The 26087-nt window shown below is 41.2% G+C and overlaps 3 protein-coding genes across 8 annotated transcripts; 1 reads left to right on the top strand and 2 right to left on the bottom strand.

Annotated features, from left to right (window-relative positions):
- Positions 1–328: 328 nt before the first annotated feature.
- pik3c3 (phosphatidylinositol 3-kinase, catalytic subunit type 3) lies at positions 329–14335 on the bottom strand. Of its 2 annotated transcripts, XM_005944575.3 has the most exons (26): positions 13869–14335; positions 12236–12424; positions 11918–12061; positions 10735–10864; positions 10530–10556; positions 8962–9048; positions 8659–8754; positions 8490–8561; positions 8276–8380; positions 7577–7669; positions 7259–7444; positions 6805–6935; positions 6278–6359; positions 6103–6170; positions 5905–6010; positions 5319–5435; positions 4890–5021; positions 3917–4045; positions 3679–3748; positions 3513–3577; positions 3349–3433; positions 3186–3260; positions 2587–2755; positions 2024–2114; positions 801–926; positions 329–651 (listed from the first exon to the last, which is right to left on the bottom strand). In XM_005944575.3, exons 1-26 carry the CDS (start codon positions 13931–13933, stop codon positions 637–639), a joined length of 2655 nt encoding a protein of 884 aa, XP_005944637.1. In that variant the 5' UTR covers positions 13934–14335; the 3' UTR covers positions 329–636. The 2 variants fall into 2 exon arrangements, with proteins under 2 accessions (XP_005944637.1, XP_005944638.1); XM_005944576.2 differs by lacking the exon at positions 10530–10556 and having other exon boundaries at positions 13869–14334.
- Positions 14336–18705: 4370 nt separating this feature from the next.
- On the top strand, positions 18706–20000 carry msmp1 (microseminoprotein, prostate associated 1). The gene is made up of 3 exons (XM_005944577.3): positions 18706–18810; positions 18936–19044; positions 19808–20000. Exons 1-3 carry the CDS (start codon positions 18708–18710, stop codon positions 19998–20000), a joined length of 405 nt encoding a protein of 134 aa, XP_005944639.1. The 5' UTR covers positions 18706–18707.
- A 738-nt stretch (positions 20001–20738) lies between these two features.
- rgp1 (GP1 homolog, RAB6A GEF complex partner 1) lies at positions 20739–25968 on the bottom strand. 5 transcript variants are annotated; one of them, XM_014340812.2, is made up of 9 exons: positions 25710–25965; positions 25402–25517; positions 24365–24498; positions 23977–24060; positions 23636–23785; positions 23145–23291; positions 22751–22878; positions 22477–22654; positions 20739–21029 (listed from the first exon to the last, which is right to left on the bottom strand). In XM_014340812.2, the coding sequence occupies exons 2-9, from the start codon at positions 25515–25517 to the stop codon at positions 20806–20808; spliced, it is 1161 nt and encodes a 386-aa protein (XP_014196298.1). In that variant the 5' UTR covers positions 25710–25965; the 3' UTR covers positions 20739–20805. The 5 variants fall into 5 exon arrangements, with proteins under 5 accessions (XP_014196298.1, XP_042068656.1, XP_042068657.1 ...); XM_042212722.1 differs by lacking the exon at positions 25710–25965 and adding an exon at positions 24847–25172; XM_042212723.1 differs by lacking the exon at positions 25710–25965 and adding an exon at positions 24847–25167.
- Positions 25969–26087: the final 119 nt, after the last annotated feature.

Raw genomic sequence — 26087 nt, 5'->3', positions numbered from 1 at the left:
ACTTGATAACTAACAGACCAAACACTCTGGGTCATTTAACATATTTTAACTTGTTGTTACACACTTGTAAAACAAATGACCAACTTATCAGAAATGAATACTAATAAATGTATATCTTCTGCTTGAATCACACACACTGGCTTATGTTTCATGTCTCTGTGCCAGGCAGGAAATACTTAGTCACCCGTTGAGTGACTCATCGGCCCTCTTGGGGTTCAACTTGTTTCCACCCCCAGCGTCGACAGTATGGCCGTCTGCAGATGGGCAGCAATGCTCAATTAAGAAACATGCTGCATGTCAGCACCCTTTTTGGACTCAAACGCTAAAAGAAAAAATACACAGACCATCCAAATAGTCGTTTAGTTGTAACAACAGTCTTTTATTTGGCCATACATTAGATTTCAATCATTCGTTCAGTATTTAATATACACGATATATACATAAGCAAATAAAAGACGTCAGCGTCCTCGTCTTGCAGTAAAGGTTGGCAGTGCAATCTTGGCCTTTTTAACAGTGTCACTGGGTTCCTTTCATCTTCTCCCACTCACACGTGCACCCACGCAGACGGCGTCGGTCGGCTCGGAGCCGTTTGATCCTGCTGCTCAAGTTCAGTCCAGTTCAGCCTCTCTCCTCTGTTCATCTGCGCCAATACTGAAAAGGGAAAGAACAAAGTGAGCTTAAATCAGCAGTTTGAACGCTGAACAACAGAAAAGCTGGGTCTCATCTTGGAGGTATTGGAAGAAAAGTAAACTTATGCTATCAGCTATTTAGCTTCTGCGTTTTGAATTATTTACACCTACCTGTGCAAATTTGTGTATCTGCTCGACGACAGCAGCGAACAAAGCTCCGACGCTCTCATCAATCAGACTCTGCATGTAGTGAACCGCCTCCTCGTCCGACAGGTCCAGTCTGAACTTATCCTGCACCTGGAGCCACATAAATATCCACGCATTAACCCTTTATTCATCATTGTATTATTTAGGGTCTTTAAAATAATATGTAAAGTGCCTTGAGGCAGCTGTTGTGATGATTTGTTGTTATAGAAATAAAACTGAACTGAATTACCACAGGACCATTTTACAAGTGCGCTTTAAAAGACCTTAACTCCGTTTGTAGTAGAGACAAAATTCAAATGCAGAGAACAGAAGACGAGCTTTACAGGTATATTCATATTATATCACTGTAGCACAAAGCATTCACCTCCACCTGGATTTTACCAGGTGCTCTTCACATTACTTTAACTCCCCAACCATTTTGAGCTAGAGGGAAAATTCAAATGGTTCCTGAACGAAGATAGTTATTTTATCATTTTAACCTCCTAGGACCTGCCGTCCACATATGTGGACATCACATTTTGGGTTATTTAGACCAAAATACTCAATTTTGCTCTACAAGGGCCTGATATCTACTTACGAGGACATTCTACTGTGCTATTGAAATTTTAAACGAATATCCTCATATGTGGCTCTTATTTGTCTTAGAAACAAAAATTAGGCAAAAAAAAAAAATCTTTGCTTTACATTCATCAGGTCCCAATCAGAACAAATATCAAAGAGAAATTAAAAACGCATGATGTGGAGGAGTTCGGGTCTTAGGAGGTTAAAACCAAAATTACAAAATGACTCATCCTGTGTGATATTTGGGTCCCAAAGGTTTAAGTAATGTGAACTTTAAGGGTTAACCAGACATTTCTTGGTTACAGATAATGGGATGCTCCACAGGATCACGCTGTAATCTTAATCACAGGTTCATGGCAGTGCAGTAACAGCTCTTTGACTCAGTTTGTCTCAAATGTACTTAAACTTTACTGAACAATATTCATTATAAATAAAGCATGATTTCATGACAGCTAGTGTCTTCTTAATCCCCCTCAGGAAAACAAAAGACTTTCTGTAGGAGGCTACAAAGACAACCGATCTGATCTCCCCAGTACCCTTAATGACCTCAGCCCTGAACAGAGCTTTAAGGGTGACTCCTAGCAGACTTTCAAAGGGTAAAGAGCTAAAGCTACCAACCACCTTACCTTCTTAACAGTTTTGTCAGGCTCAAGAGCGATGTCAGGAATATTGGCATCCACCATGAGAGAGAACAGGTTCAGGATCAGGTTGGAGTACCTGAGGAAGTGGAAGACGAGGAGCATATTGCACATTAGCTACAGTGGTGTCCATTAAAAACTGACAATGCTTTCCTTGTATTACATGTTTGCAGTTTTACTTGAAAGTAGCTTTTCAAGCTTTAAGGGTGCAAGTAAAAGTAAAATATAACTCCCAAGGATGATTAATCAAAGACAATATTTGGTAAAATTCACATCAAAGTGTTTTTTCCAATCACAGCAATGATCATCGTCATTAAACGTCTTTCTCAGACAAATTTAAAGACTTTTCAAGCTGCAATACAGTTTAGATTTTTTGCTTTTTAAAAGTTAAAACCAGTCTGATGATGGATTAGTCCTGTTTAATATCCCTTTAATCCACTGATTAAATAAACTCACTTAAAACCATGTTGGTATGTTTGTGTTGTTACTGTCCATATTCACAGTTTGCTTGGCTCAGAATCATCGTTTTGCTTTTATGTGTTTGCATGTACCTCCTAAGATGAAGAAAGGCGGTGTAGCACTGCTTCCTGAACTCCTGGTACTGTTCGCTCTGCATGCCTCCCATACCCTCCACCATCTCTTTGCTCAGCTTCATGGGCGGAGGCAGCGGTTTGGGGTCTCGGCCAAGGATGTAGCCGAAGTCTATGTGGAAGAGCTTCCCTGGATGGAGAAATGTGACAATTAAAAAAAAAACTTAGAAAGTAGGAGGTTTTGATTTCTGAGATCATGAAATCCTCCAGCGTGGAACTACGGAAGCTTCTTAACTCAAATTTCTGAGAAAATAACGTGAATTTTCAAGTCAGAAATTTGAGATATTAACTTCCAATGTCAACTTAGGTCTACCAATCCAGAAAAAAACATTTTTTCCCAATTGACAGAAACGAGCTTTCCTTAGCCTCTGATTTCTAAGAAAAACAGATACATCTACTGGGGCGCTTGCAAGGTTGTCCTTTAAGTCCAGTCGTTTTAAGCTTTGATACAGTGCCAGTGGATAATAATCTAACAAATAAGCCCTGTAAACATATGGAAGTCACACAGCTACCTAAAGCTACACAGGCTTGATGTTAGTAAGTTAGTGTGTTTGCCTCACCGGTCTTTGTCAGCAGCAGGTTGTCCAGGTGTCTGTCTCCCACTCCCAGGATGTACGTGATGACACAGTAACCAGCTGGGAAATAACGAGAGGCACATTGATCAGATATTCAATCGGCTCCTCCAGCAACTAAATGAGCACCGATCTGTTACGAGCGTCTCACCGCAGCTCTTGACGTAGGTATCCATCACCTCTGAGCTGATGCCGTACGGCCCTTTTTCACTTGGCGCGTGCTTCCTAAAGAAGCTCTGTCAACACAGGATTAAAATGAGCACTTAAATCGAAGCAGCGCCCTGACGCGCCGTGTCTCTGACAAACTCTGCTCACCTGGATGTTGCCTTCAGTAGCCAGAACTTCAGCGACAGGAACCGACTGGACAAACTGCATAAAACCTAAGCACGCAACACGTTTTCTGCATTAGGCTGAACATCTTTAATACTTTGAAATCATAACAGCTTAAAACGCTGCTGCTGAGTTACTTCATTCTTCTTACCGTGCTTGGTGCTTGTGGCCAGAACTTTATAGGGTGTCAGCTTCAGGTCCAAATTCTCTTTTCTTAACAGCTTTAAGACAGAAAAAAATGATGACACACACTGACACAGACTCCTGACTTATGAAGATAATCTTGGACTTTGTCTCTCGTCAGTGATGAGCTAAAATATTTTTTTAAGCAAAAAACATCGTCTTCAACTTCCTGGGGGCAGTCCCGTCTGTTAACGAGCACTTCTTACTTTGTCCATGAGCGAGATGATCTGCAGGATGAGCTGATCTTGTCTCAGGTCGTCTCCGTGTTTGAAGATGACTGGATATGTGGCTCCATCCTCAGCCTTGAAGATCAGTTTGGCGGGCATCAGAGCACTCTGACACACAAACACACAGAGAAAAGCCTTTTATTTTTGCATAGATACTGCTCGTAATCAGGACAATCTGCACCAAAGCAAACTGCACTGAAATCAAAGGCAAGCCTCTGCCTTTCTAACAGCACCACTGACGACTGAAGGGATATAACACAGTGGTCAGGGGATCACATCAAGTACAAGTAAATAAGTACCTGATAGTGAAATTAAACATGAAAGCACCCCTGTTTTTCTAATGTGCATCAAACACACTGTTAGTAAGAGAAAAGACAGTCTATTTCCTCTTAAGTGCCTGCACAGGCTCTGTGTGAGATCTGATGCTATGGAGGAAATGAACGATGAAGTGAGCAAATTTGCACTTTTGATGAGTAATGACCACACCCGCGGTTACTTTTACAAACTGTCTGAAGGCTGTAGCTGAGCTGCTGTTTAGCTACTCCACCTGCCTGATCATTGAATTTACATGCCACAAATCACCATTTATTCTCTCATGTTAGCAGTTTATTTAAATGGTAAATGGACTGATTCTTATATAGAGCTTTTCTACTTTAACTGAGCACTCAAACATATCACATTCGCCCGTTCACACACATTCATGCAAGCACTGTTTCCTTTCTATCTAACACTCACACTCTGATGAACACAGAGATCAACTTGGGGTTAGCATCTGGCCCAAGGATACTTCAACATGCAGACTGGAGCAGCCAGGGTTCAAACAACCAGCCTTCAGATTAGTAGATGGCCTCCTGAGCTACACCCCCAGTCTCACAACGGCGAGACTGGGGAGCACTTTTAATGCCTTTTAATTGGTCGAGACAGCGAAAGGATGAGGTAAAGGCTTCTGTACCTTGAAGAGTGTGGCTGTCTCTGGGATGATGCCTTTGATCCTGATTTGAGGCTCCAGAGGAAGCGGAATCGCCTCGATCTCTGACAGGTTCACCTTCTCGTTGTCAGCCAGCAGGGCCTGAAGTCGCTCTGTCTGCAGAAACACGTGAAGGTTTGCTGACATTAACACAAGTAAGCAGGATCAGTGTCACCAGGAGCACACACCGAAGTCAATTAAGTGTTTGTATGTGTGAATAAGGAGTGCTTTTATTAAAAGGACAGCGTACTACTGCGTATTAAAACAGGAAATAAATACAAACACTTCTCATAAATAAACCATGTTCTGGAAATATCTGTTGATTTACTCAGATATAAAAAACATGGGAGCCTACACAGGTGGGTTTTTTAAAAGCACATTTAACACCGAAGCTGTTTTGAATATCTTTGCTACCTTCTTCTTGCGGTTTCCGCTCTCCCGTTGGACAGCCTTCATCAGCTGCACCAGTCTGTCTACAAACGTCTGCTGGGCAGCCAAGAGCGACCGCATCACCCTCACGGTCTTATCACCCTGGAGAAAAGAAAAAGTGTGAGCACACAGCAGTGGAGACACACACACACAGTGAGTTCTTTGCTACATATTACATCAGTCAGCCGCTTTTATTGTACAGGCTTATCAGACCGGGGCAAATTTGGAACAATCCAGAATTTTAAAAATGACCCATTTACACTCAACTCCAAACTCTTTTTCTTGACAATATCCTTAAATCTCATCTAATAATATAAGTCCAACAAAGGAAAATACACTGAGACGTATTTTTATAACATTATGATCCAACTATGACACAGCTGGCAGCGTTATTTTGGGTATGCTCTTTGATAAATGAAGGCAGAAAGTGATTAAAACAAGACACCTTATTGGTAAAAGCATTGGGATGCAAATAGATTTTTACAGAGTAGCAGGGTGACATGATATATAACACTAACTCACACTCGATGAGACATCAGCTAACTTTGCCAAAGTAAGTTAAAAATCTGACCTTTAGCAAAGCCTGACTGAACCTCCTCATGACGTTCAGGTACATCTCGTGGGTCTTTGGATCTCTCTGCTGTGTGTCCTGATCTTCACACTCCACAATCACATACCTGAGGAAGAAACGTGGATTTATACACACATTTTTATGACTAACTTCTTTTTGTCCAGGCAGAAAACAAAAAGCACTGTAAAGAGGACTCACCAGTACAAATAGTTGGCAAGTGTAGAGTTCTTGCAAGCACGAGAGATCAGGAACGTGCAAAGGTCTTGCTGCAAAGACACGAGGACACAATGCTGCGTTACGAACAACTGATAGGACAACATGACAGAGCAACGCACTGTCCACAGGTCCTTTATGGGGATTTTTATTTGCTCACCTCTAGATTCTCACTGTCAGCTCCCTCCTTTCCCTTCTGTGGCGTAGTGGATGATCCAGATGAGCCAGAAAGAATTTGGGAACTGCAAAGCATGTGACAATTTTACACATCTACTTAAAAGGATCGTGTATATGTTACTGACAGCTGATTTTTCAAACTGACAGCTTCTTTTTAAAATGTGTGCATTGTTCATTCTTATTTCATTCCACGTGTAAGACAGCATTGTGGCAGATCTGCAGCTGTCTGGATCCAGCTGCAGATCTGCCAGTAAAATCATAACATTCAATGAGTTCATCGCGGTTTCTGAAAGAGAAATAATCAGATCCTGCAGATCGGCTGATGCCCTCTCAGCTGGGGAACATTTGGGGGTAAATTTAGACCCAGAAAGTGAACAAAAAAAACCACACACATACTTGAGTCATCTCAAAGCCACTTTTAGACATTTTCAGTTTCAGAGCCAGAAGAGAAGCTAATGCGATCAGCGGTGTTGACTCATTTATTAACCAGAGTGGCTTTAAAGTACTGACCTGTCCAATGCAGCGTCATCTGAAAGTCCCTGGCTATCTCTCTTGCTGCCTGGATCTAAACCACCCTGAATATCACTGAAGTTCTCATACTTGAGCGCCTGCACCAGCTGAAGCAGGTACATCAGCAGGTCCTAGAGAGGAGAGACAGGAATTATCATTATGATTTCAATGTAATTGATTTAATGCTCCTGATTAAGCTTGATTTAGAGTCCTGCATTCCCCGCCGAGCCTATAGTGTAGTGATAGGGATTGTTGGTGGCTTTTATACTTCTGGTTGCATTGCTCTGCCATTACAGAGGAAGTAGAGCTGATCGTGCTGGAAAGTTTCATACAACACATGAACAAATAACAGTCAGACTTCAAGTAATTGAAAGAAAGAATAAAATGGAAAAACATATATTTGTATTCAAGTTTTTTAAAGGTTTTTCCACCCACACACGACCTGTCCTCCTACCTCATCATCAGCCTGCTGCAGCCGAGCCACCGCATAGCGTCTCACTGTGGGGTTGGTGAAATGGGATGACAGCAGCTCCAGAGAGTCCTCCACATCCATGGGCTTCCACTTTCCCAGCAACTCCAGAGCCTGCTTGGCCTCCTGGGGCAGATCCCAGTTCACACACTTGAGGAACTTTGTCAGGGCCTGCAGTCAGAGGAGGAGGAATCATTGAACATGTATACAGACGTAGCAGCAGCAGTCGCTGGGGAGGAATAGTTGGAAGTTACACATAGTAATGTACACTTGGTTGTAACGGGGAAGACACCAGCAGCACACCTTTTCCTGTGTGGTGAGGTAGTATCTGAACTTCCACACCAGATCCTGCTCTTCAGAGCTCAGCTGCTTGGTTGGAGGGTAGCTAACGATGATCTGTTCATGCAAACAAACAATTTTAGATTAAAGCAAGCAAAGTTATTATAGAAACATAATTGTTCTAACGATTCTTTCTTTTTTTTTTTCACTGATCTTTTGTGATGTCTACACTCAAAAGCATCCGTCTTCTTTTAGCAACAGTGTATAAACATAACACAGAACAGTTTCCAGTTCAGTACATTTTAAATGGGTTTCTGGATCGTGTTCACATATGGATTCTTTTTCTCATGATGGAGCTTTATCCTGCATTTGTGGATGCTGACAGAGAACTGTGTTCACAGACAGGATTTATTTATGGAAGGGTTCATGAGCCCAAGCATTGATTTCCATGACAGAATCGTGTTTTTTTTCCATGAAGGCTATAAGATCACAGTCATACAATACTGATTTTTGTCCCTTGCACACAGAGATTTCTCCATATACTCTGAATCTTTTGATATCATGTGCTGTAAATGATAAGATTTAATGCTTTCTTTGTTCTATAGTAAATAAACTATAGGTTTGTGCGATTTACCAATCATTCCATCTTATTTTTATTTATGTTTTACACAGCGTCATAGCTTTTTTGTAGTTCTAAAACTTGAGTAGCTGCTAGCTACTCACATTGAGCTGGTCACGTGTGGCAGCATTAGGCTTCAGGTCATGATCTGAGGGCCCACTGCGAAGGCTACGAGCCAGTTTGTGATGCTTGCTCTCTACCAGGTTTTCCTGTGAAGGAAAAGAAAAGCCAAAGTTACAGCATGTGAATGAAATGATGTGTGAGCAAACTAGCACACAACATTTATATTTCTTCAACATCATGAAATCATTTTCTCACCATCCCCATCTGTGGGTCGGGAACTTTGACAATGTCGCAGCTGGTAAGAACTGGTGATGCATCGTCTCCATCCTTAATGGCGACAAAGGAGAACAGACCAATCAGCCGACACCGTTCCAACACGTGGTATCTACCTGCTGTGTGCTGCCACTAATAATCAGGAAATTACCTTTTCATAATAGACGATGCTGTACTCCTTGTCATTTGATTTGACACGAGGAAACTCCACCATGAGGTACATAAAGTTGGAGCTGCGCTTCTCACTCTGCAGAAAGACAATTTCACATTTTTCAATTTGAAAAATGTAAATAAGCGCGAATTGAACCGCAAATACAGTTGATGATTCAATTCCTCCTAAATAAGCCTTCATATCCTTCTGAGACTAATCTTCACATAGTACATCTTATTGATGCTTTCTCGACTCGACTGCAGAGTCGGCCTGTGCAACCAGAATCGAGCTTAACAAACTCACTTCATTGATCATCTCAATCTCTCTGAAGGTCAGCCGGTCCAGCCAGTCCACCTTCACCATGTGGCCCTGCCGATGAGCCTTTGTCAGCTGGATGGAGAGATGGGAAGGTTTGCAGAGAAATGAGCACATAATTTTAGCAAAATCAAAAGAGAAAAATACAGAAACGGCCGTTCTGTTGAACTGATCACAGCATGGCGGCTGGTGTGCAAACAGCCCGACCGATCATGCACAGTGCCAGCGGCCAATCCAGCATCTCCGCACACTCAGCAGCCAGTCCACTCATCAGTTAGTGAGTGTGGGTGTTGGGAATGTAAGCACACACTTGGCCACGAACAGGAAGCCCACAACTCAGCTGCGTAGAATAAATACTCACTCTTTAAAACAACATATGAACTGGTAGCAGCCTGAACACAACCTCTAATATACTTAAGCCAGCTGCATTTATGATGAATAATAATAATAATAAAACATGGGGAATCAGTGTAGTTCTTTTAGGAAACAAAATTTAAAAATAAAATTAGCTAACGTTGAAATAAAATGTACTCCCTGATAACCTCTTCTAAGTATCCCATAAAGCTACAACGAGTCAATGAATATAATTGTGTGTCCACATAAATATGAAATCCATGCACACACATGAAAACACACCAACACGTGAAATATGGAGGACTGAAAGTGCCAAAATCAAAAATAGAGTAAAATAAAAAACTGATAAACAAATCAATATGTACTCTATTTCCTATTTCTTACCTTTGTAACAATTCACTTGTTTATTTACTTTCACATAATTTTCTAATTTATTTTTAAAAAGTACTGTATTATATTATTTAGGTATTATATGTCCTTAATGTGTTTCCCATACGCATTTCTTTTATTTTGGCATTTCTTTATACTTCATTATGCAGATAAATAGGCTTTATTATTGTCATTTTAAGTGTGTAGTTGGCTCATGATAGAAAGGTTAGCCTCCAGTCCGGTATGGTGACTCTCCAATACAGTTATGTCAAAAAGAAGGTTTTCACAAAATACTGACATACTTGACTATTATATTATTTCATATATTTATTATTTTGCCTAAGCATTTCTTTAAATATTTAGCAAACAATATTCATATTTGAACGATATTTGAATTAAGTGTTTATTAATGTATCTCAAGTCATTCATTTCTTAATTTTGGCAGTTTTAATCCTCCATAACAAGCAGAAAACTGATGTGTGTAAATGCTTTAAAAAACACAGCCATACATCTTCACAGACAAAAAAAAAAGTTTTCACACCAAAACCTGGATCAAAATGTATTTGTAAACACACTGAGCAGATTTATGCTGTTTACAGGTTTCCCACATAGAACAGTGCAAAGTGAACAGAGGTCTGACACGAGGAGGAAGTGAGTACTTAACGTCCCTGCCACAGTTTGAATTGTCCTGATGTGGTAACCATCATTTTCATACTGTGTTATACAAATGGAAAGCTATTTGCAGATACATTTTGGCCATGGCCTTGTTCATACATATACAGTACACACACATAATCTGCATTGCCAACACTAACTCCTGCAGTGGTACTCACATCACTGAGTACCTCCAGGTCAGGGCCCTGGAACAGATGATGGTTTAGACAGTGCTTTGCATTGGATGGTTTCTTTTTATCCAACGTTTCCTGTTCACCTTTGCCTCTACTTCATTGCCCAATCCTTTCCTTTCAGTCCTTTAATCACTCATCCTCATCATCATCCTCCTCTTTCCTATCCACACACATGTATACAATATTATACCTTGGCGAGCCTGCCCATCTGGTCCTCTGCCAGGCTGCTGCTGGTGCGTCCCGGTGTGGTTGTGGGCTCTCCTCCATCCCCTTCCACGCCTGGCCAAACCTTCAGGTCATGCATCCCTTGCCGGAACATGCTAGAGCAGGATGGGAGGAGGGGATTTAAACTCACGCACACTACTACATACTCAGACCTTTAAACACTGATTTCAGCACGGCAGCTTTTGGAGACCACAGCAGACCAAAGGACAAGGCAAAATGTTAAGGTTCACCTGTATTCACAACTACACAACATAGCCTCACTGTCACCTGCCATGTTATCACTTCTTCTTTTCAGACTGAGCTTTTCGTGGCCCAAAAGTGCAATACAAGGGCCTAGCATGACACTAGATTTTGCTTCCATTGATGTTTCTCCTCCGTCTTTCCTTCTCCATACTTTTCTCTTCTATCATCCTGTTACAAGTTAATCTTCACTTCATCAGTCAAAGGTAGATGCACCGAAGTTCTGTTTTTCTCAGAACTGCGTCGGCTCTCTTAAACGTTTTCTGGTAAAGTGTAATCTGACCTCCTTGCGTAACCAGTGGTTTGCACCTCGTTCTAAACTCTATATTTAGATTCATGAAGGAGTCTATTGACTGTAGACTTTGACACTGGCTGACGACCGCCTGTGCTACGCCTCAGCCTCCTAGTAGACACACCTATGGTATACATTTAAAATTCTGATTTTCATAAAAGTTGACCTCTGACTTTGACGTGCACCTATGGTATCAGATTAAAACTCCTCCTTGAAGTATCACATTCACGAGACTTTCAGAAAACTTGACCTCTGAACTTGACATTCAAAGTCATTCGAGATTTTTGGTAGATGCACCTCAGGTATCAACTTCAAAATCCTACATAGCCTCGTTCTCAAGTTACCACATTCATAAACTTGAGTGTCCATGCTGTCTCTTGAAATAAAAGCTGAAAGTCTGCACTTCAATCACTTCTTACCGTGTTTGATTTAAAATTCCCTGCAGGGGAGTACATTAGTAAAATTACATAAAACATGTGGACCTATCTGTGTGTTGTAATAATAGGGAAATGTCATAAAAAATTGCAAGGCAAACCTAGACTTTTCTCTCACCAGCGTGCCTTGACACATCACCTGGAAACCACTGCCAAAAGTAACAGAGCAAGGACACACTTACCCATATTTGCCAAACAGAGTCACGGTGGTTCCACCGACTGGAACGGCTCTGCCGGGCCCATAAATGTCCCACACTGTGAGAGCAACCTGGGCACTTTGGGGAAGGTCGGGGTACTTGACTGGCAACCGCAGCCACTCGTTCCAGCTGCACCGGAAAACAGGATAAACAGAGAAAATAAAATGCACATGTAGAAGTGAGTAGCTGATGGCCATTTTGCTACAGAACTTTGAAAAAAATTCCTTTGCTTGACTTTTACAACCTCATAATCAGTGCATTACATCATATTATAATAACACTAAAACCCAGCATGGTTCTTACTTCCAGCGTGTGCTGAATGCTTTGTACGAGGTGCGAACAGGAAGGGCCAGAGGCTTTCCTTCAGCAAACACCTGACAGGTTACATAGAGGTCTGAGCAGTTCTCCTGGTAGAGCCCAGAGAAGCGCAGCATCGGGTCTTCGAGCAGCGCTTTGTAGCTCTTCTGCTCTCGCTTTCCTTCTAAACTGCCTCTGAAAGAGGGGAGAAGAGAAGGTCAGAGTGTGGAGCTGCAGTCTGATTGTTTGCTGATGTTATCAAGAGTGCTCCAACTTGTCTAGCTTCTCTTCTCACAAGTAAGTCAATATTTCTTTTGTGTTTCCTACAAAACAGATTTTCAAAGCCTGCCGAGTCAAAATATCCCCCAACAATGCTGCAAACCTTTATTTAACTCACCTTTTTTGCTCTTTGTATAAAGAAAACCCTCCAAGTATGGAGTGCAAATACTGTATTTAGTCAAGATACCATGAAGAAAAAAAAAAAAAAAAGATATTTGCTGTTACTGAGAATTTCAATACCGCAGCACTAGCTCCCCCCACCAGCAAAGAGGTTTCTGGCCTTCAATAAAAGGGAACATACCCCGGCCATGATTTATAACATGCTCAAAGTACATTTGTGTTTAAACAAATGGCCAGAAATGACAGAAAGATACACAGACTGCTGTTAAATAAGGTAACACACACTCCTACCATTCTATAAAACTCTACAATAACTCTTACCTGTCAGGTATAAGAGTCCACACACATATTTCTGCATTATAGCTTATTGCAGCTGTTTCTTAGACTCACAAGGGGCATATTATTTATGAATGCATTGCAATAATCTTGCATTATCTCAGTCTTACTAGTAGTACAGTCGACTGTACTATTTTTATTCATTATCCTGCTGCTGCTACACAATAAATCCCCCTGTTGGAGATAAACAATAAATGATCTGTTTATCTTGCAGGTGTAGTCACCCCATTTGGAGGCAGAAAACTCCAGTGAAAATCTGACCAAATTGTGGAGCTATTTAATAATAATACCATCATAATGCAATAATAAAACTCATGAGCTGCACACAGGATTTAAATATAGGACACACTGAGCTCAGATAATAAGAGTTTAGCTCAGGGGGGCATATGCTACCTGAGTCATGATGGTAACATTAAGCAACCGACTGGCCTAACAGTGCTTCTGTCTCTCCTCCCACCCCAAAAAGGACAATAAACACAATACAACACTGTAATTCATCAGAACGACGTAAAGCAGAACCAGTGTTTCTAATACATGTGGACTGAGTCTTGATGAACAGAAGAAGGCTTGTCTCTTCCTTTTCTGTAGGTACAAATGTAATGTAATTATACTTTCATATAACCTAAAATTACTGCAAATGCATGATAATCTTACATTTGCACATAAAGTAAGAGAAGAACAGCAAATCGTAACTCTGGGGCTTGTAATGGCAGTCTGCTGTCTCCTGTTTGACTGTTTGGTTTATGTGTGCGCGACAAACAATGTGTTGGACAAACTTCAAAGTCAGAAAAACGTGTTAACGAGACACAACGCGCGCGCACACACAAAGGAAAGCATCGCGTGAGGTCACAAGATACAGGAGTTTACGCCGCCTTGACCCAAAGAGACTCAGTGAAAAACTCACATCTTAAGTTGAACATTGATGTCCATATCACAGCTGTAAACATAGTTGAATTTATCAGTGTCCATCTTCCGACGGGGAAACTCTGAATTCCAACCAGAGACCGGATGACTTCAACATGAAATCCCGGACAGTTATAGGAGACTTTGCGAGCGGTTGTGTTTGCGACCAGGCCTCGGATCAGCACCCCGCAGAGCTCAGCTAAAGGTCCCGCCACACGGCTGGAGACGCTGTAGGTCCGGACACGAGTTTAAAAGGATGTTAACTGCCTACATTCACGATAAAGACATAATTCTAACGGCTGTCTCGCCGGGCATGATTTGGTGTTTTTGTTAGCTACCTACACAACACAGCAGCAACCGAAACCTACAGTCAGGCGAGAGCAGTCGAATTGCGATATAGTGACTGAGACGACTGAACGTGGGATTGTCATATCGTGGGGTTGATTAACCGAGTCTGATGCGGAAAAGAAGGAAGTAAAAAAAGAGGCGGAACGTTTATATTAAAGGAGCAGTGCACACATCAATAGAACTACACAAATACACTGGGGAAAATATTCACTCACTCATCCAATTCACTGAATACAGGTGTTCTAACCACTTCTATGGCCACAGGTGTATAAAATCAAGCTACTAGGCATGCAGACTGCTTTTACAGAAATTTGTGAAAGAGTGGGTCACTCAAAGGGATGCTGAATTCCAGCATGGTACCGTGACAGGATGCCACCTATACAACAAGTACAATCGGGATATTGCCTCACTGTTAAATATTCCACAGTCAACTGTTAGTGGAAATATAACAAAGTGAAAACGATTGGGAAAAACAGCAACTCAGGCATGAACTGGTAGGCCACGTAAAATCAGAGCATGGTCAGTGGACACATGGTGCACAGAGGTTTCCAACTTTCTGCAGAGTCAGTCTTACAGACCTCCAAACTTCATGTGGCCTTCAGATTAGCTCAGGAACAACCATAGAGAGCTTCATGGAATGGCCGAGCAGCTACATCAAAGCCTTACATCGCCAAGCGCAATGCAAAATGGTGTAAAGCACGCCACCACTGGACTCTAGAGCAGTGGAAATGTGCTCTCTGGAGTAACTAATCACGCTTTGCCGGATGGCAATCTGATAGACGAGTCTGGGTTTGGCCGTTGAAATTTTGGACAATTTCACGCTCCCAACTTTGTGTGAATAGTTTGGGGATGTCCCCTTCCTGTTCCAATATGACTGCACACCAGTGCACAAAGCAAGGTCCATAAAGACATGGATGAGTGAGTTTGGTGTGGATGAACTTGACTGGCCTGCACAGAGTCCTTACCTCAACCCAGCAGAAAACCTTTGGGATGAATTAGAGCAGAGACTGTGAGCCAGGCCTTCTTGTCCAACATCAATGTCTGACCTCACAAATGTGCTTCTGGAAGAATGATCAAAAATTCCAATAAACACTCCCAAACCTTGTGGAAAGCCTTCCCAGAAGACTTGAAGGTGATATAGCTACAAAAATTTGACTGACACTATATTAAACCCAGTGGATTACAAAATGGATGCCACTCAAGTTCATATGCGTTTGAAGGTAGACACGGCAAAATATATACAGAAATGTTGCATATGGCACAGAAAGAAAGGCAAAACAGCAGAAATATAATTCCAAAGTATTTAAAATAAAAGCAGAACTTTAAAGAAAAACAAAATACAGTTTTAAAAAAATCAACAGTGAAGCTGCAAATCAATTTAAACGTAACATACAAGATGAGCTGGTTTTAAAGCTTTTTTTAACAAGTCTCGCTAAGGGGTCAAATGCACTCTAACTAAAGAGCACACCACCAAATATAAAAATGCTGCACACAAAACATATCATAAGCAGAAGTGGAAGTGTTCAGGAAACCACAATAACTGAGCCATGAAGTGTTTGACCACTACAGAGCAGGTGACTGAGTGCTGAGGTGCATAGTGGGTAAAAGTTTTGCTGACTTTATAACTGCAGAGCTCCAAAACTCCTTCCTCTTCTGTGCCTGAGCAGCTACTGTAGGTGTAATGTGCAGGTGGCCCAGCACCTTTATATTTACCTGATTGATTGCAGTTTTCATCTGAAAACCGTTGAGGAAGGGCTACTACTTTATTCCCATCTATTGTGGCCATTTTTGTCTACTACTGCTTTTGTCTATTTCTAATCTGATATTCACTAAAATTTTAAGTATTTAGTGTAAATTTTAGTTTAAAAATGAGAAAAAAGAGACTGATGCACCTTTGATTTTTTTTTTAGCTTTTTTTCCATTTAATCAATACAAACAATCCACTTGTGAAACACTGACGATGCTAAAGACAAGGATTTCATGCTCTGTGAACTTTTCCCAACCCAATTAAAAAACACTTGTACCCAATTAAGTGCATATCCATGAAGGACGAGAGGTGTGTGACAGGAAAATCTTTTGTTTTCAGAGGTCCTCCCTTTCCATCAGCACTGACGACAACATATTTGTCAGATCAGGCTGTGAACTCTTTGTCAGCATATGGGACCCCATAGGCTCCGAGGAGGTCTCCGCCACCCAGGCTGAACTATGGAAAAACATCTGCATCTAAATACTGACCTCAATCAGGCCTTTACGTAGCCTGACTGACACCTTAGTCTTCTGCGCTGCCCGACAGAGGCAACTGTGAGTTGGACTGAGTGAAAGAAGAAGCACCCTTGGTCGATCAGGGAGACCTATCAACACTCTTGAACTATAGAGAGAAGGCATGTAAAGCGCCATGTTACAGGGCCCCGGGGGCTCCTGTGAGAGGCATGAGAGGATTTTTCCTATGACCTCGAGCTCAGCCTGCAGATAGTAAACAAGTGGAAGAAGATGAGCTAATGTTTTGTTGGCGTGTGGATTGATACCACACTGCAACATATGCTCAGATGACATATTTAACTTTTGACTTAACGCCATTTTCCTTGGATGAACAATCCATGAAAAATTGCAAAAGAACCGGGCAACAAAGAAATACACCTGTCTGCACTACAGACGTTATGAATATGAAGACACATGTTTCCAGTGACCAACTGTGATAAGAGGAGCAGTTCAAACTTTATCTTTGATTGTTGTTTAAATGATTTGACATGGACCTTTTGGGATTTTTTTTTCCAGTCAAATCTTTTTCTTAAATGTTAGCTTAGTTACAGTGGGGAAATAATTATTTGATCCCCTGCTGAACAGTTTCATATTTTTATGGTAGGTTCATTTTACTGGAGAGAGACGGAATATCAACAAAAATTCCAGAAGAGACACACTCCCTAAAAGTTATAAACTGATTTACATGTCATGTATATAAAAGAATTTGAAACAAACTTGATGCTGGCGTCGGCTTGGTCAGTGGTAAATTGAGGTTTGTGCAAAAGAGCAGGAGGCTGAAATAATAAAATCCGTCATCATCGTTACCCGTTGCCCCTTGGGGGTTCTTAATCAAGATGACTGAGCTCTGTTCCCTATGTTGCTCCACATCCTGCTAAGGAAGCAATCAGGAAAAAGTGAGAACAGCCAACATCTACATTAACACACACTCTTTTAATAAACTCTGCAACACAGAATTTAGGTTTAAATGACAAATAATTAGAAATTGTAAGCAGCTGTAACTAAAATTTTCATTATGATACAGTTAGGATGGCCAGTCTCCCACTGTCTCTCCACTTTCCACAAACTGTTACTTAATTAATTCTCCCAAAATATCAACTAAACCCAATAAAAAATCCCTCCAAAAGAAATGTGTACGTCTTTCTCATTTAGCTTTCAGTATCCATCATTTATTGATACTGAAGCTGGAATTGTGCCTAAGGCTCATTAAACTCCTGGTCTCTCGGAGTCTTTTGATTTTTAAACACTCCCCAAACATACTTCCATCATATAGCAGGAAATATGTTATCATCCAAAGTCCCATGTAAGTGTTTACATCAGGTTAAAAGAAATCTAAATCTACAAAAGCCCTTGATCTACATTCACATATGTTGTTCCCACATCTGACAATTCATTCCTTCCCTTTTAATTTAATTACATTTAGACTCCGTTCAGTATTGAATTTCATTTGTATGGTAGCAGTTCACAAAACAGTCACCTGAAAGCGCTTTTTAGATTGGAGTGTAAACACCTCACCACATGAGAGAGAAAACCCCAAGAATCAAAGAATTCCCAAAAAGCAAGCAGTTTGGTGAAAGTGGGAAGGAAAAACTGCCTTATAACAGGAAGAACCATTCAAAAGCAGAACAACCATGGAGAGAAGACCGCATTGAACGACACACAGTCGTGGCATATGGACACTATGGACATATGTAGCTGCCAGAGCTGAAAGCACCTCGCAGAATCATGATTATATATTTAAAATTTATATTCGGCACATTTTCTGGGGCTGTGCGGTGATCCTCACAAAAACCAAGAGGGAGGCTGAATGATGATGAATCATGTTTTACATTTCCATCGCCCTCTCTCTCCACCTCCTTCTCTCCTTGGACATAACCTCTCTTTCTCTCTCTCTGCCCTCCACCTCACCTCTCTGCTACCCTTCCCTCTCTTAGTCACCGCGTGGATGTGTCATTGTTTCTAACACTTCGGAGGTTCATGCCTGCTGAAGCGCATCGAGGAGATCTCCAGAGTGCCAAAAGCGTGCCAAGATACAACTTTACCCTCCCCTCTACACAACACCTCCACCTCCTCATTCCCGACGGATGGCACCGCTGACACTCTCCACAGCCAAGTCTGTGGGCCACATGACGGTGCAAGCCACACCTCCACGCCATGGTCATGAACCCTCAAAGCATATAAATGAGGGAAGAAAAGGAGAAGAGGAATCACAAGCTGACCAGACGTGATAAAGATGGAGCTCTCCAGGGTTCACTTGTTGCTTGGAGCCGTAGGGTTTCTTCTGTGGACCAGCGGTGGCTCTGCTGCACCCATGGAGTGCCACTTCAGCTCCAGAGGTGAGATCCAATTGTTTATAACCCTTTTTAAAAAAAAACCCAAACATTTACCTTTAAAAAAACCCCATCAGTTTATAAAAAAATGTATTATTTTGAGCTCTTCCCCCCACCATGTGTTCGTCCAGCTCTGTGTGTGTACGAGGGGAGGCACTACTCACTGGGTGAAACCTGGATGGACAACGCTTGCATGCAATGCACCTGTCTGCACCCTGTTGGGGTCGGTTGCTGTGAGACGTGAGTACACAAACAGACGGTGTGATTTGGTGTCCAGATGCCAACATTTTCTAAACCGCATGGTTTAAAGAGACTGAGTGACTTTGTTTTCATGGTGGAACAGCAGTTTCACCAGATATTTTGCTTAAGAATAAAGAAAGTGGCCACAAATGTTGTTAGTCTGCAGCAATCTTTTCTGTGTGTTTTTTTTTTACTGATATTATTCTAGTGTTACTATTGTAAATCACAGGTGGCTGCGCCTTACTTTGCAGATACTTTTAAATATTTTAGGTAATGCTTTAGAAGCCAAATATGGTAATATTTAATGTTTCTAATTACATTTTATCCCAACTTTTATAAGCTTCTGTTTTTTTTTTCAATAAAACAAATTACATGTTTTCATTTGGGCACATAAAAATATTCAGATTTGACAAAGTGTTTCGAGTTTTCTGTGGGTACCCAAAAAAATATCCCAGGGCTGTAGCAAGAATGTCACTAACCTGTGCAATCTCTGACTCAAACACACATAGATATGTACATATCTATGTTTTTAGATTCAATTTTTACTCTATACTTTGTTAGAAACTCTTTATTTTTGTATTTTATGAGTACTTCGATTGCTTTCTTTGTACTGAATGGGACCGCATATAATATCGTTGTGCTTTTGGCAAAAATAACAATAAAAATGAGATTCTGATTCTGAAAAAGTTTACATTTTAAAGCGTGAAGTGAGAAGTGCAAAGAAGGTTTGACACGCTTTACCTTCCTTTTAATTACTGCCCAGAGTGCATCGGCCGGTGGATTTCCCCGCATGGTGTGAAGTGCAGGTGGAGCCAGTGACCTGCAAAGTGTCTCTAGTCCAGTCAGCTGACCCCCGCCTGCCCTGCTCCCCGGGTCAAGCGAACAAGGACCCGAGCCATGGATCGCTTCAGCTGCAGCAGCATCTCGAAGGCTGGAACGCAACTAGCACTGAGTAACTCTGCCGCCACTCTGCCTGCCCATGGAGCCGATACTCATTACAGTTAGATATCCATAACCATTACTCATCTTCAGTATATGAATTATTCATGTAGGGAATATGATGCTTAGCAATTTTTAAGCAAATGTGCAGCAATTTACACAAAATAATTTGAAGTCTTAACAGATGTAGAAAATATAGGTCCCTGCCTGCTTTAGAAGCATTTCAATTTCTGTTTACGCTTATATCAGTTAGCAACTTGTCTAATCCCAGCTGAGCTTCTTATGAAACTCCTTTTAAGTTTACAGGATTTTAAAATGCTAAATAACATCAAACCGTTAAGTGTTTCTTTGTTCAAAGATCCTGATATTAATCCAACTGCTATCTTTAATTAACCCACTGATGACATTCTGTAAATATATAAATGTACTTTAATATAAATGTCTGTTCAGTTTGACCTGTTTGCTGCTGTAACTCATTTAACCTCCAAATAAAAGTGTTGTTTACATGAAGAAATGACAGAGATTTAAGTCACGCTTTTAATTTTCTCTTACATCTTGATTGAGCGTTTTGCTCCAGATGAAAGAAAAAGCTCTGATTAACCATCGGAGGAGAGTCTTTGTTCTTGAAATGTGCATCTACATCTCTCTCTCTCACACACACACACACACACACAAACACCGACACACACACACACACACACACACACAGACACACACAGACACACACACACACACACACTCACACACACACACACACACACACACACACACACAGCACACACACACACACACACACACACACACACACTACACACACACACGTTAAATGGTAATGGTGTTGGTCCCTGTAAACTGGGACACGTAGGAAGCCAAAGCCGGGTTGGTGGGCAGGACTTTGATCGGTAGATTCCAGCTGAAGGTGTCCACATCCACATGCTCCGCCCCAGCCCACACTGTGACCTCTGATTGGTTCTGCAGGACAGTGGGCGGTTCCATAGGCTCCCGGGCAGTAACGAATTCAAAGTGCAGGCGCCACCTCAGGGTCACTAAATAAACAAAAGAGCTGGATTAAGTAATTTTCTTTTCATATACATTCTATGAAAAGTACCTAGGTTTATGTGTAGATGTTCCCGGTCGTGTCCTTTTTTACTCTTTTGCCGGCACGTTCCTACATTTCTTAGTGTGCAGCCACAAGGAAAAATAAGGAATGCTCGTCACCCACATGCTTGTAAAACTTTCCATATTAATAGGTGTGAATCATTTTTATTAAAATTTAGTCACTGCCTTAAGGCACTGTAAACCCACACTGGTTTTTGTGTCCTTCTCTTCTGTGGTTAGCACATTGAGTTTACGTGTAATTGATATTGTCATTATCCAGGTTCAGACTACACAGCATCAGCCCGATTATGACTCAGCCCAGCTTACACAGGGTGTTGTTTTGGTTCAGAAACAAAATGTGCATCGTGCATAACAGCTGATCATTTTATCCTGCACTCCATCAAATAATGGATGAAAACTCACACTTCATCTGGGAAGCCTGGCCGGTACTTTAATAAAAACGTTAAAATACTGCCTTGGAACATCTGCTACAAATTATGAGTGAGAAGTAAGTAAGAAGCATTGGGTGAAGTTTAGCCCCTTTATCTTAAAAACATTAAATTTTACAAGTATTAGAATTTATTATAATCTTTGGCTGTCATACATAAATATGAATATTTTGAAAACTACATACGAAAATGATGGAGAACATCTATTTGATATGGCTAACACAAACTCACGCTTTCTGAAAGAGGTTAATATGGGTTTAGGATGTGGTGTCATACCAGGGGAATATCGTATTCGATTTAGATGAAACTTTCTTATTCAAACTTTAATATTTATGAAATCCTTGGCCTGCATTTGTATAGCGCTTTTCTAGTCCCTAAGGACCCCAAAGCACTTCACACTACATTCAGTCATTCACCCATTCACACACACATTCACACACTGGCGATGGCAAGCTACATTGTAGTCACAGCTGCAATGTATTTATGAAATCCTTTACTTATTTTGAATCATATTTTGTGCCTTGCATATGAGAAGCTACAATATCTAAGTCCTCTACCTGCAAAACTATGCTTCTACAGGCCTGTGCTGCAGAATCTGCTGTCAGCAATAGGACATTCATTCTATCTGAACTTCATCCACACTACTGAGAGTCTATATGGAGCCATAGTACAGACACTCAGAAAAGTTTGAAGGACTTTTCAAGATTATGTCATTTTTAGATGCCTTCTGAAAATGTATGCAAGGAAAACATCTAAAAACATCCTGATATTCATCGCTTGAATTTTTTTTTAGAAAACTAATGATAGTAGGAACCTGGAATTGTGCTTAGCTTATATAGGCAATTGATGAACTATGCCTACTTAGTTTGTATGACACTGATCTACAAGTAATTGTTGAGATATGATTGAGCCGTGAGTCAGACATAATTCAGCTTGAGTGACTTACCAATGTCTCTGCTGAAACCCGGCGTGACATTCAGGGGTATGGGAAGAGAGAAGTGGCTGAAGGCCGTGTGGAGGCAAGACTCCAGATGTCGCCCGTGTCCAGTCACACTGGGAGTTTGTCCTGGTCTACGCTGGTACTGCTGCTGGATCTCCTCCTCACTCTGAAGGCTCACTGAATACTGAAACACACACACACACACACACACACACAGCTTTAATTCAAAGGGTGACTGAATTGGAAAGTGCATCGTATGAAAATTGTAGAGCAAACACACCTGCAGGCAGGGAATGTCTCCCTCTGAGAAGTTAAACGTGCCGATGATGTCCTCCCCGAGTCTGTAAACAGTCTTAAAGATGCAGAACTTTGCTACTTTCCCACGCATGTTGGTGATATTAAACATATCTGGAAAAAACAAAGACACACACATCAGATGTGGAGACACAAAAAGAATCTGCTGCTTTTATTTTTGCCTTTCAGGTACCAAATGAAGCCACCATTTTATAGATGTACACGCTTATGTGAATGTAACAACTAAAATAGTGAGAAAACATTTTGATTTGTCAAAATGTCCCCAAAGAAAAAAGGGGTGATGCTTACGTTAAAAACAATTTGCACAAACTAGAGTTTAAACTCCAGCAAAGAGCAGAAGGGCAGAGAATCCGACTCACGGGGGTAGCGCCTCGAGGTGGTGACCATTAACATGTCCAGTGCTCTCTCCAAAGGCCGAGAGTCCCTGCGGCTCACTTCCTCTTCCTCCAGGAAAGGGTTGGAGGGGCAAACCTCTTCATCCTGGGGAAATGGAGGCTCTGGCATGCCTATGTGGGTACATGCAAAAAACACCAACATCAGATAAAAGATTCTCATTTTTTAAAGTCAATTTTCTTGGCAACGTTTTAAGTACTTTCTATAAAGCAAAGAGCTCTGGTAACTGTGACATAATCAGACTCTTTTTGCTGTCCAGAGAAAAATGAAAATCTACATGCCTGGTTAAGAGACCACAACAAAAGTTTATATCCACAGTATTTTTTTTGCCAATACTTCTCTGGTTTTGCTGTCGTTCTAATATTATACTACAGCCGAAGCAAAGATCTTTCAACCCCTGTTTCTCTGTGGCTACAACTGTAAAATGAAAGCCAGAGTCGGTCAAAAGTCCATTCACCTTGCAGAACCAACACTCTAAAGGGAACACGAAGTAGCTTGATGGGCGAGTTGACCCTTTGACAGCCAATGGTCAGTTTGTAGACATACTTCACCGCCTGACCACGGAAACTGGGAGGCCCATCAATGGGAACAACCTCACTGTATGAGTCTGTGAAAGAATGACAATGTTTGCCAGACTGTCTTCTGAGTCTCACACACACAAATGAAATAATGCTATGTATGGGAAACCATCTAGAAACCTCATCATTATTGTGTTAAGTGTTTCATTCTTTAACAGCAGTGTAGATATTTCACTTCACATTATTGTTAACTTTTTTCCACAAATGTAAAGACATGTACATGTTTTACTCTCTCCAGGGTCCAGGCGCAGGTCACAGAATAATATCTTAGGAGGAGTGTCCAGCACACACTGCCCTCGTTCTCCTGGAGAACAAAGCAGGAGATGTTAAATGTATTACACACTAAGAAAGCTATGGAAAAAAGGCTACTAATATGTTGCTACTTTTCATTGTGTGTGAAGACTGTGTGTGAAATTTATCCAGTATTGGGGATGTTCTTTTTTAAATTCACCTTGTGAACCTTGCATAGCTGTAAGGCAGTTGGATGTATGACCCATACATCCACTGAAGTGGTGTCATTATGCAAATGTACTGTTTATAAGATTAGGGAAACCTAGATAAGTTTATACTATTTCTGCCAGTCTTAGATTTCATATTTTATTTCTTACCTCTGCTTGGGATGAGCACAGTCTCGCTCTCAGCCTGGACATCCTGTTTGTTGCCCTGAGCCGGCAAGGCTACTCTGTTCTCACTTGCATGAAACTGACAGTGGATCTGGGCACTGGCCCATGCCAGCATCTCACTGGAACAAAAATCAGAATCAGACAACAAGGCTTACACAAGGGTACAATTATTTCAGTGTCCTCTGTGTTACAGTCTACCAACAACACCAGGTCACAAGACACCATATAAATCCTAAAAACTGTGTTAAAAGAAGTGAAATAAAAAACCCCAACTCCTTCCTGTTTTAGCTGCTCCGTTTACAGGTTACCACAGTGGATCACCCGCCGCCACCTCCCCCCATCTCCAGGATCCTCTGTTAACCCAACCCTCCTCCTTCACTACATCCATGAATCTCCTCTAAGGTCTTCCTCTTTTCCACCTGCCTGGGTGGATGGTTGATCCCAGGAATTTAAGCTCCTTCACTCACCTGTCTCCTTATATGTTCGCTTTTCCATCTGTCTCCCTCTCATTCACACACATGCATTTTGTCTTGCTTCTACTGACTTTCATTCTTCTTCCCTCCAGTGCATACCACCACCTCAGTACTCAGGGACTCTTGCCTGACCAACACCACTGCAAATAAGAAGGGCACAGAGAAGATCCCTGTTGTAATCCTACCCCTACCTTGAATCCATCTGTCTCTCCTACTGCACACCTCACCACTGTTTTGCTGTCCTCATATATTTCACCACCATCGCACGCTTTTTCTAGATCCTTCCAGAAGACGTGTAAATCCTTCTAACCTTCTCTATACTTCCCAAGGAAATAAAGAAATCATTTAGATTACAAAATATTCTAACAGCAGGATATCAGAAACGTGTTATTATTAAGAATCCTTTTCTGTAAATCTTGCCAAAACAAAACCTACTCTAATTAAAAGCCCGCATATTAACACACGACAGTCAAAACAAAGAATAACACATGGCTGATATTCCCTTATTTTCAATCTCATTGAACAAGGAGCAAACTTGTAAAATCCTACCTGCTCGCCGAGGTGGAAAGATGAGATATCGGGTTGGTGAAAGTTACAAGACACTCCATGAGCTCCCCGGCCAGAAACACTGAGCCTCGGGCCATAGAGGCCACAACCTCGATCATCTATAACGTTACGAACCGACAACGCTACGTTAGAAAATGAAAAACGTAAACGATAATATCGTGAGCACATTGCAGTTCTATCTGATGTACTTTTTTGTCGTTACAGTTTGACCTACATACAGCCAGTATGAATTTCACTTGTTGGCCCTCTTTGCTAATGACTGTAGTTTTAAGGACAAGTTTATCACATACCTTCACTTCACGCGATACTGCGGCAAAGCAAATACGCAATGTTATCCCCGAAGAAACCTAAATACACTTCTTGAATAAAAGTATACCAAATTTCTCAATTCATGCCAATCCGAGCATAGCTTACTTAGCTAGCATTCCAGCTGGCTACAGTAAACAAAAAAAAATACGTAGACATTCTGTTTCCGGTGCTGTTTTACCAATCACGAACAACGGGAAATGGAAATAAGACTAATAACAAATAAGAATATATATACATATATTTTTCCTTTCGTACGATATTTTAAGATTACCTTTAAAATAATACCTTATTTAAAATTTTGATATATAAAAAAATATAGTAAGCGAGTGTGTGATGTTGCTATGGTAACATATACGGAA

This window comes from Haplochromis burtoni, unplaced genomic scaffold, assembly GCF_018398535.1.
Source record: "Haplochromis burtoni strain Fernald_Lab_line unplaced genomic scaffold, NCSU_Asbu1 Contig_388, whole genome shotgun sequence".
In the NCBI taxonomy this organism is placed as follows: domain Eukaryota; kingdom Metazoa; phylum Chordata; class Actinopteri; order Cichliformes; family Cichlidae; genus Haplochromis; species Haplochromis burtoni.
Note: the sequence above shows the minus strand (reverse complement) of the source record. Positions and strands in the feature narration are given on the sequence as shown.

Excerpts from the sequence above, each read along its gene's own strand:
- pik3c3 (XM_005944575.3), bottom strand. The coding sequence starts at position 13,933 with ATGGACACTGATAAATTCAACTATGTTTACAGCTGTGATATGGACATC. Across the intron at positions 12,062-12,235 it reads GCATTCAGCACACGCTGGAA|CTGGAACGAGTGGCTGCGGT; the intron begins GTAAGAACCATG and ends TTTCCGGTGCAG. Across the intron at positions 7,670-8,275 it reads CCACACGTGACCAGCTCAAT|ATCATCGTTAGCTACCCTCC; the intron begins GTGAGTAGCTAG and ends TTGCATGAACAG.
- rgp1 (XM_014340812.2), bottom strand. The coding sequence starts at position 25,517 with ATGATCGAGGTTGTGGCCTCTATGGCCCGAGGCTCAGTGTTTCTGGCC. Across the intron at positions 22,879-23,144 it reads CACCTCGAGGCGCTACCCCC|ATATGTTTAATATCACCAAC; the intron begins GTGAGTCGGATT and ends TGTTTTTTCCAG. Across the intron at positions 21,030-22,476 it reads GGGTTTCAGCAGAGACATTG|TGACCCTGAGGTGGCGCCTG; the intron begins GTAAGTCACTCA and ends TTGTTTATTTAG.
- msmp1 (XM_005944577.3), top strand. The coding sequence starts at position 18,708 with ATGGAGCTCTCCAGGGTTCACTTGTTGCTTGGAGCCGTAGGGTTTCTT. Across the intron at positions 18,811-18,935 it reads GTGCCACTTCAGCTCCAGAG|CTCTGTGTGTGTACGAGGGG; the intron begins GTGAGATCCAAT and ends GTGTTCGTCCAG. Across the intron at positions 19,045-19,807 it reads GGGGTCGGTTGCTGTGAGAC|AGTGCATCGGCCGGTGGATT; the intron begins GTGAGTACACAA and ends ATTACTGCCCAG.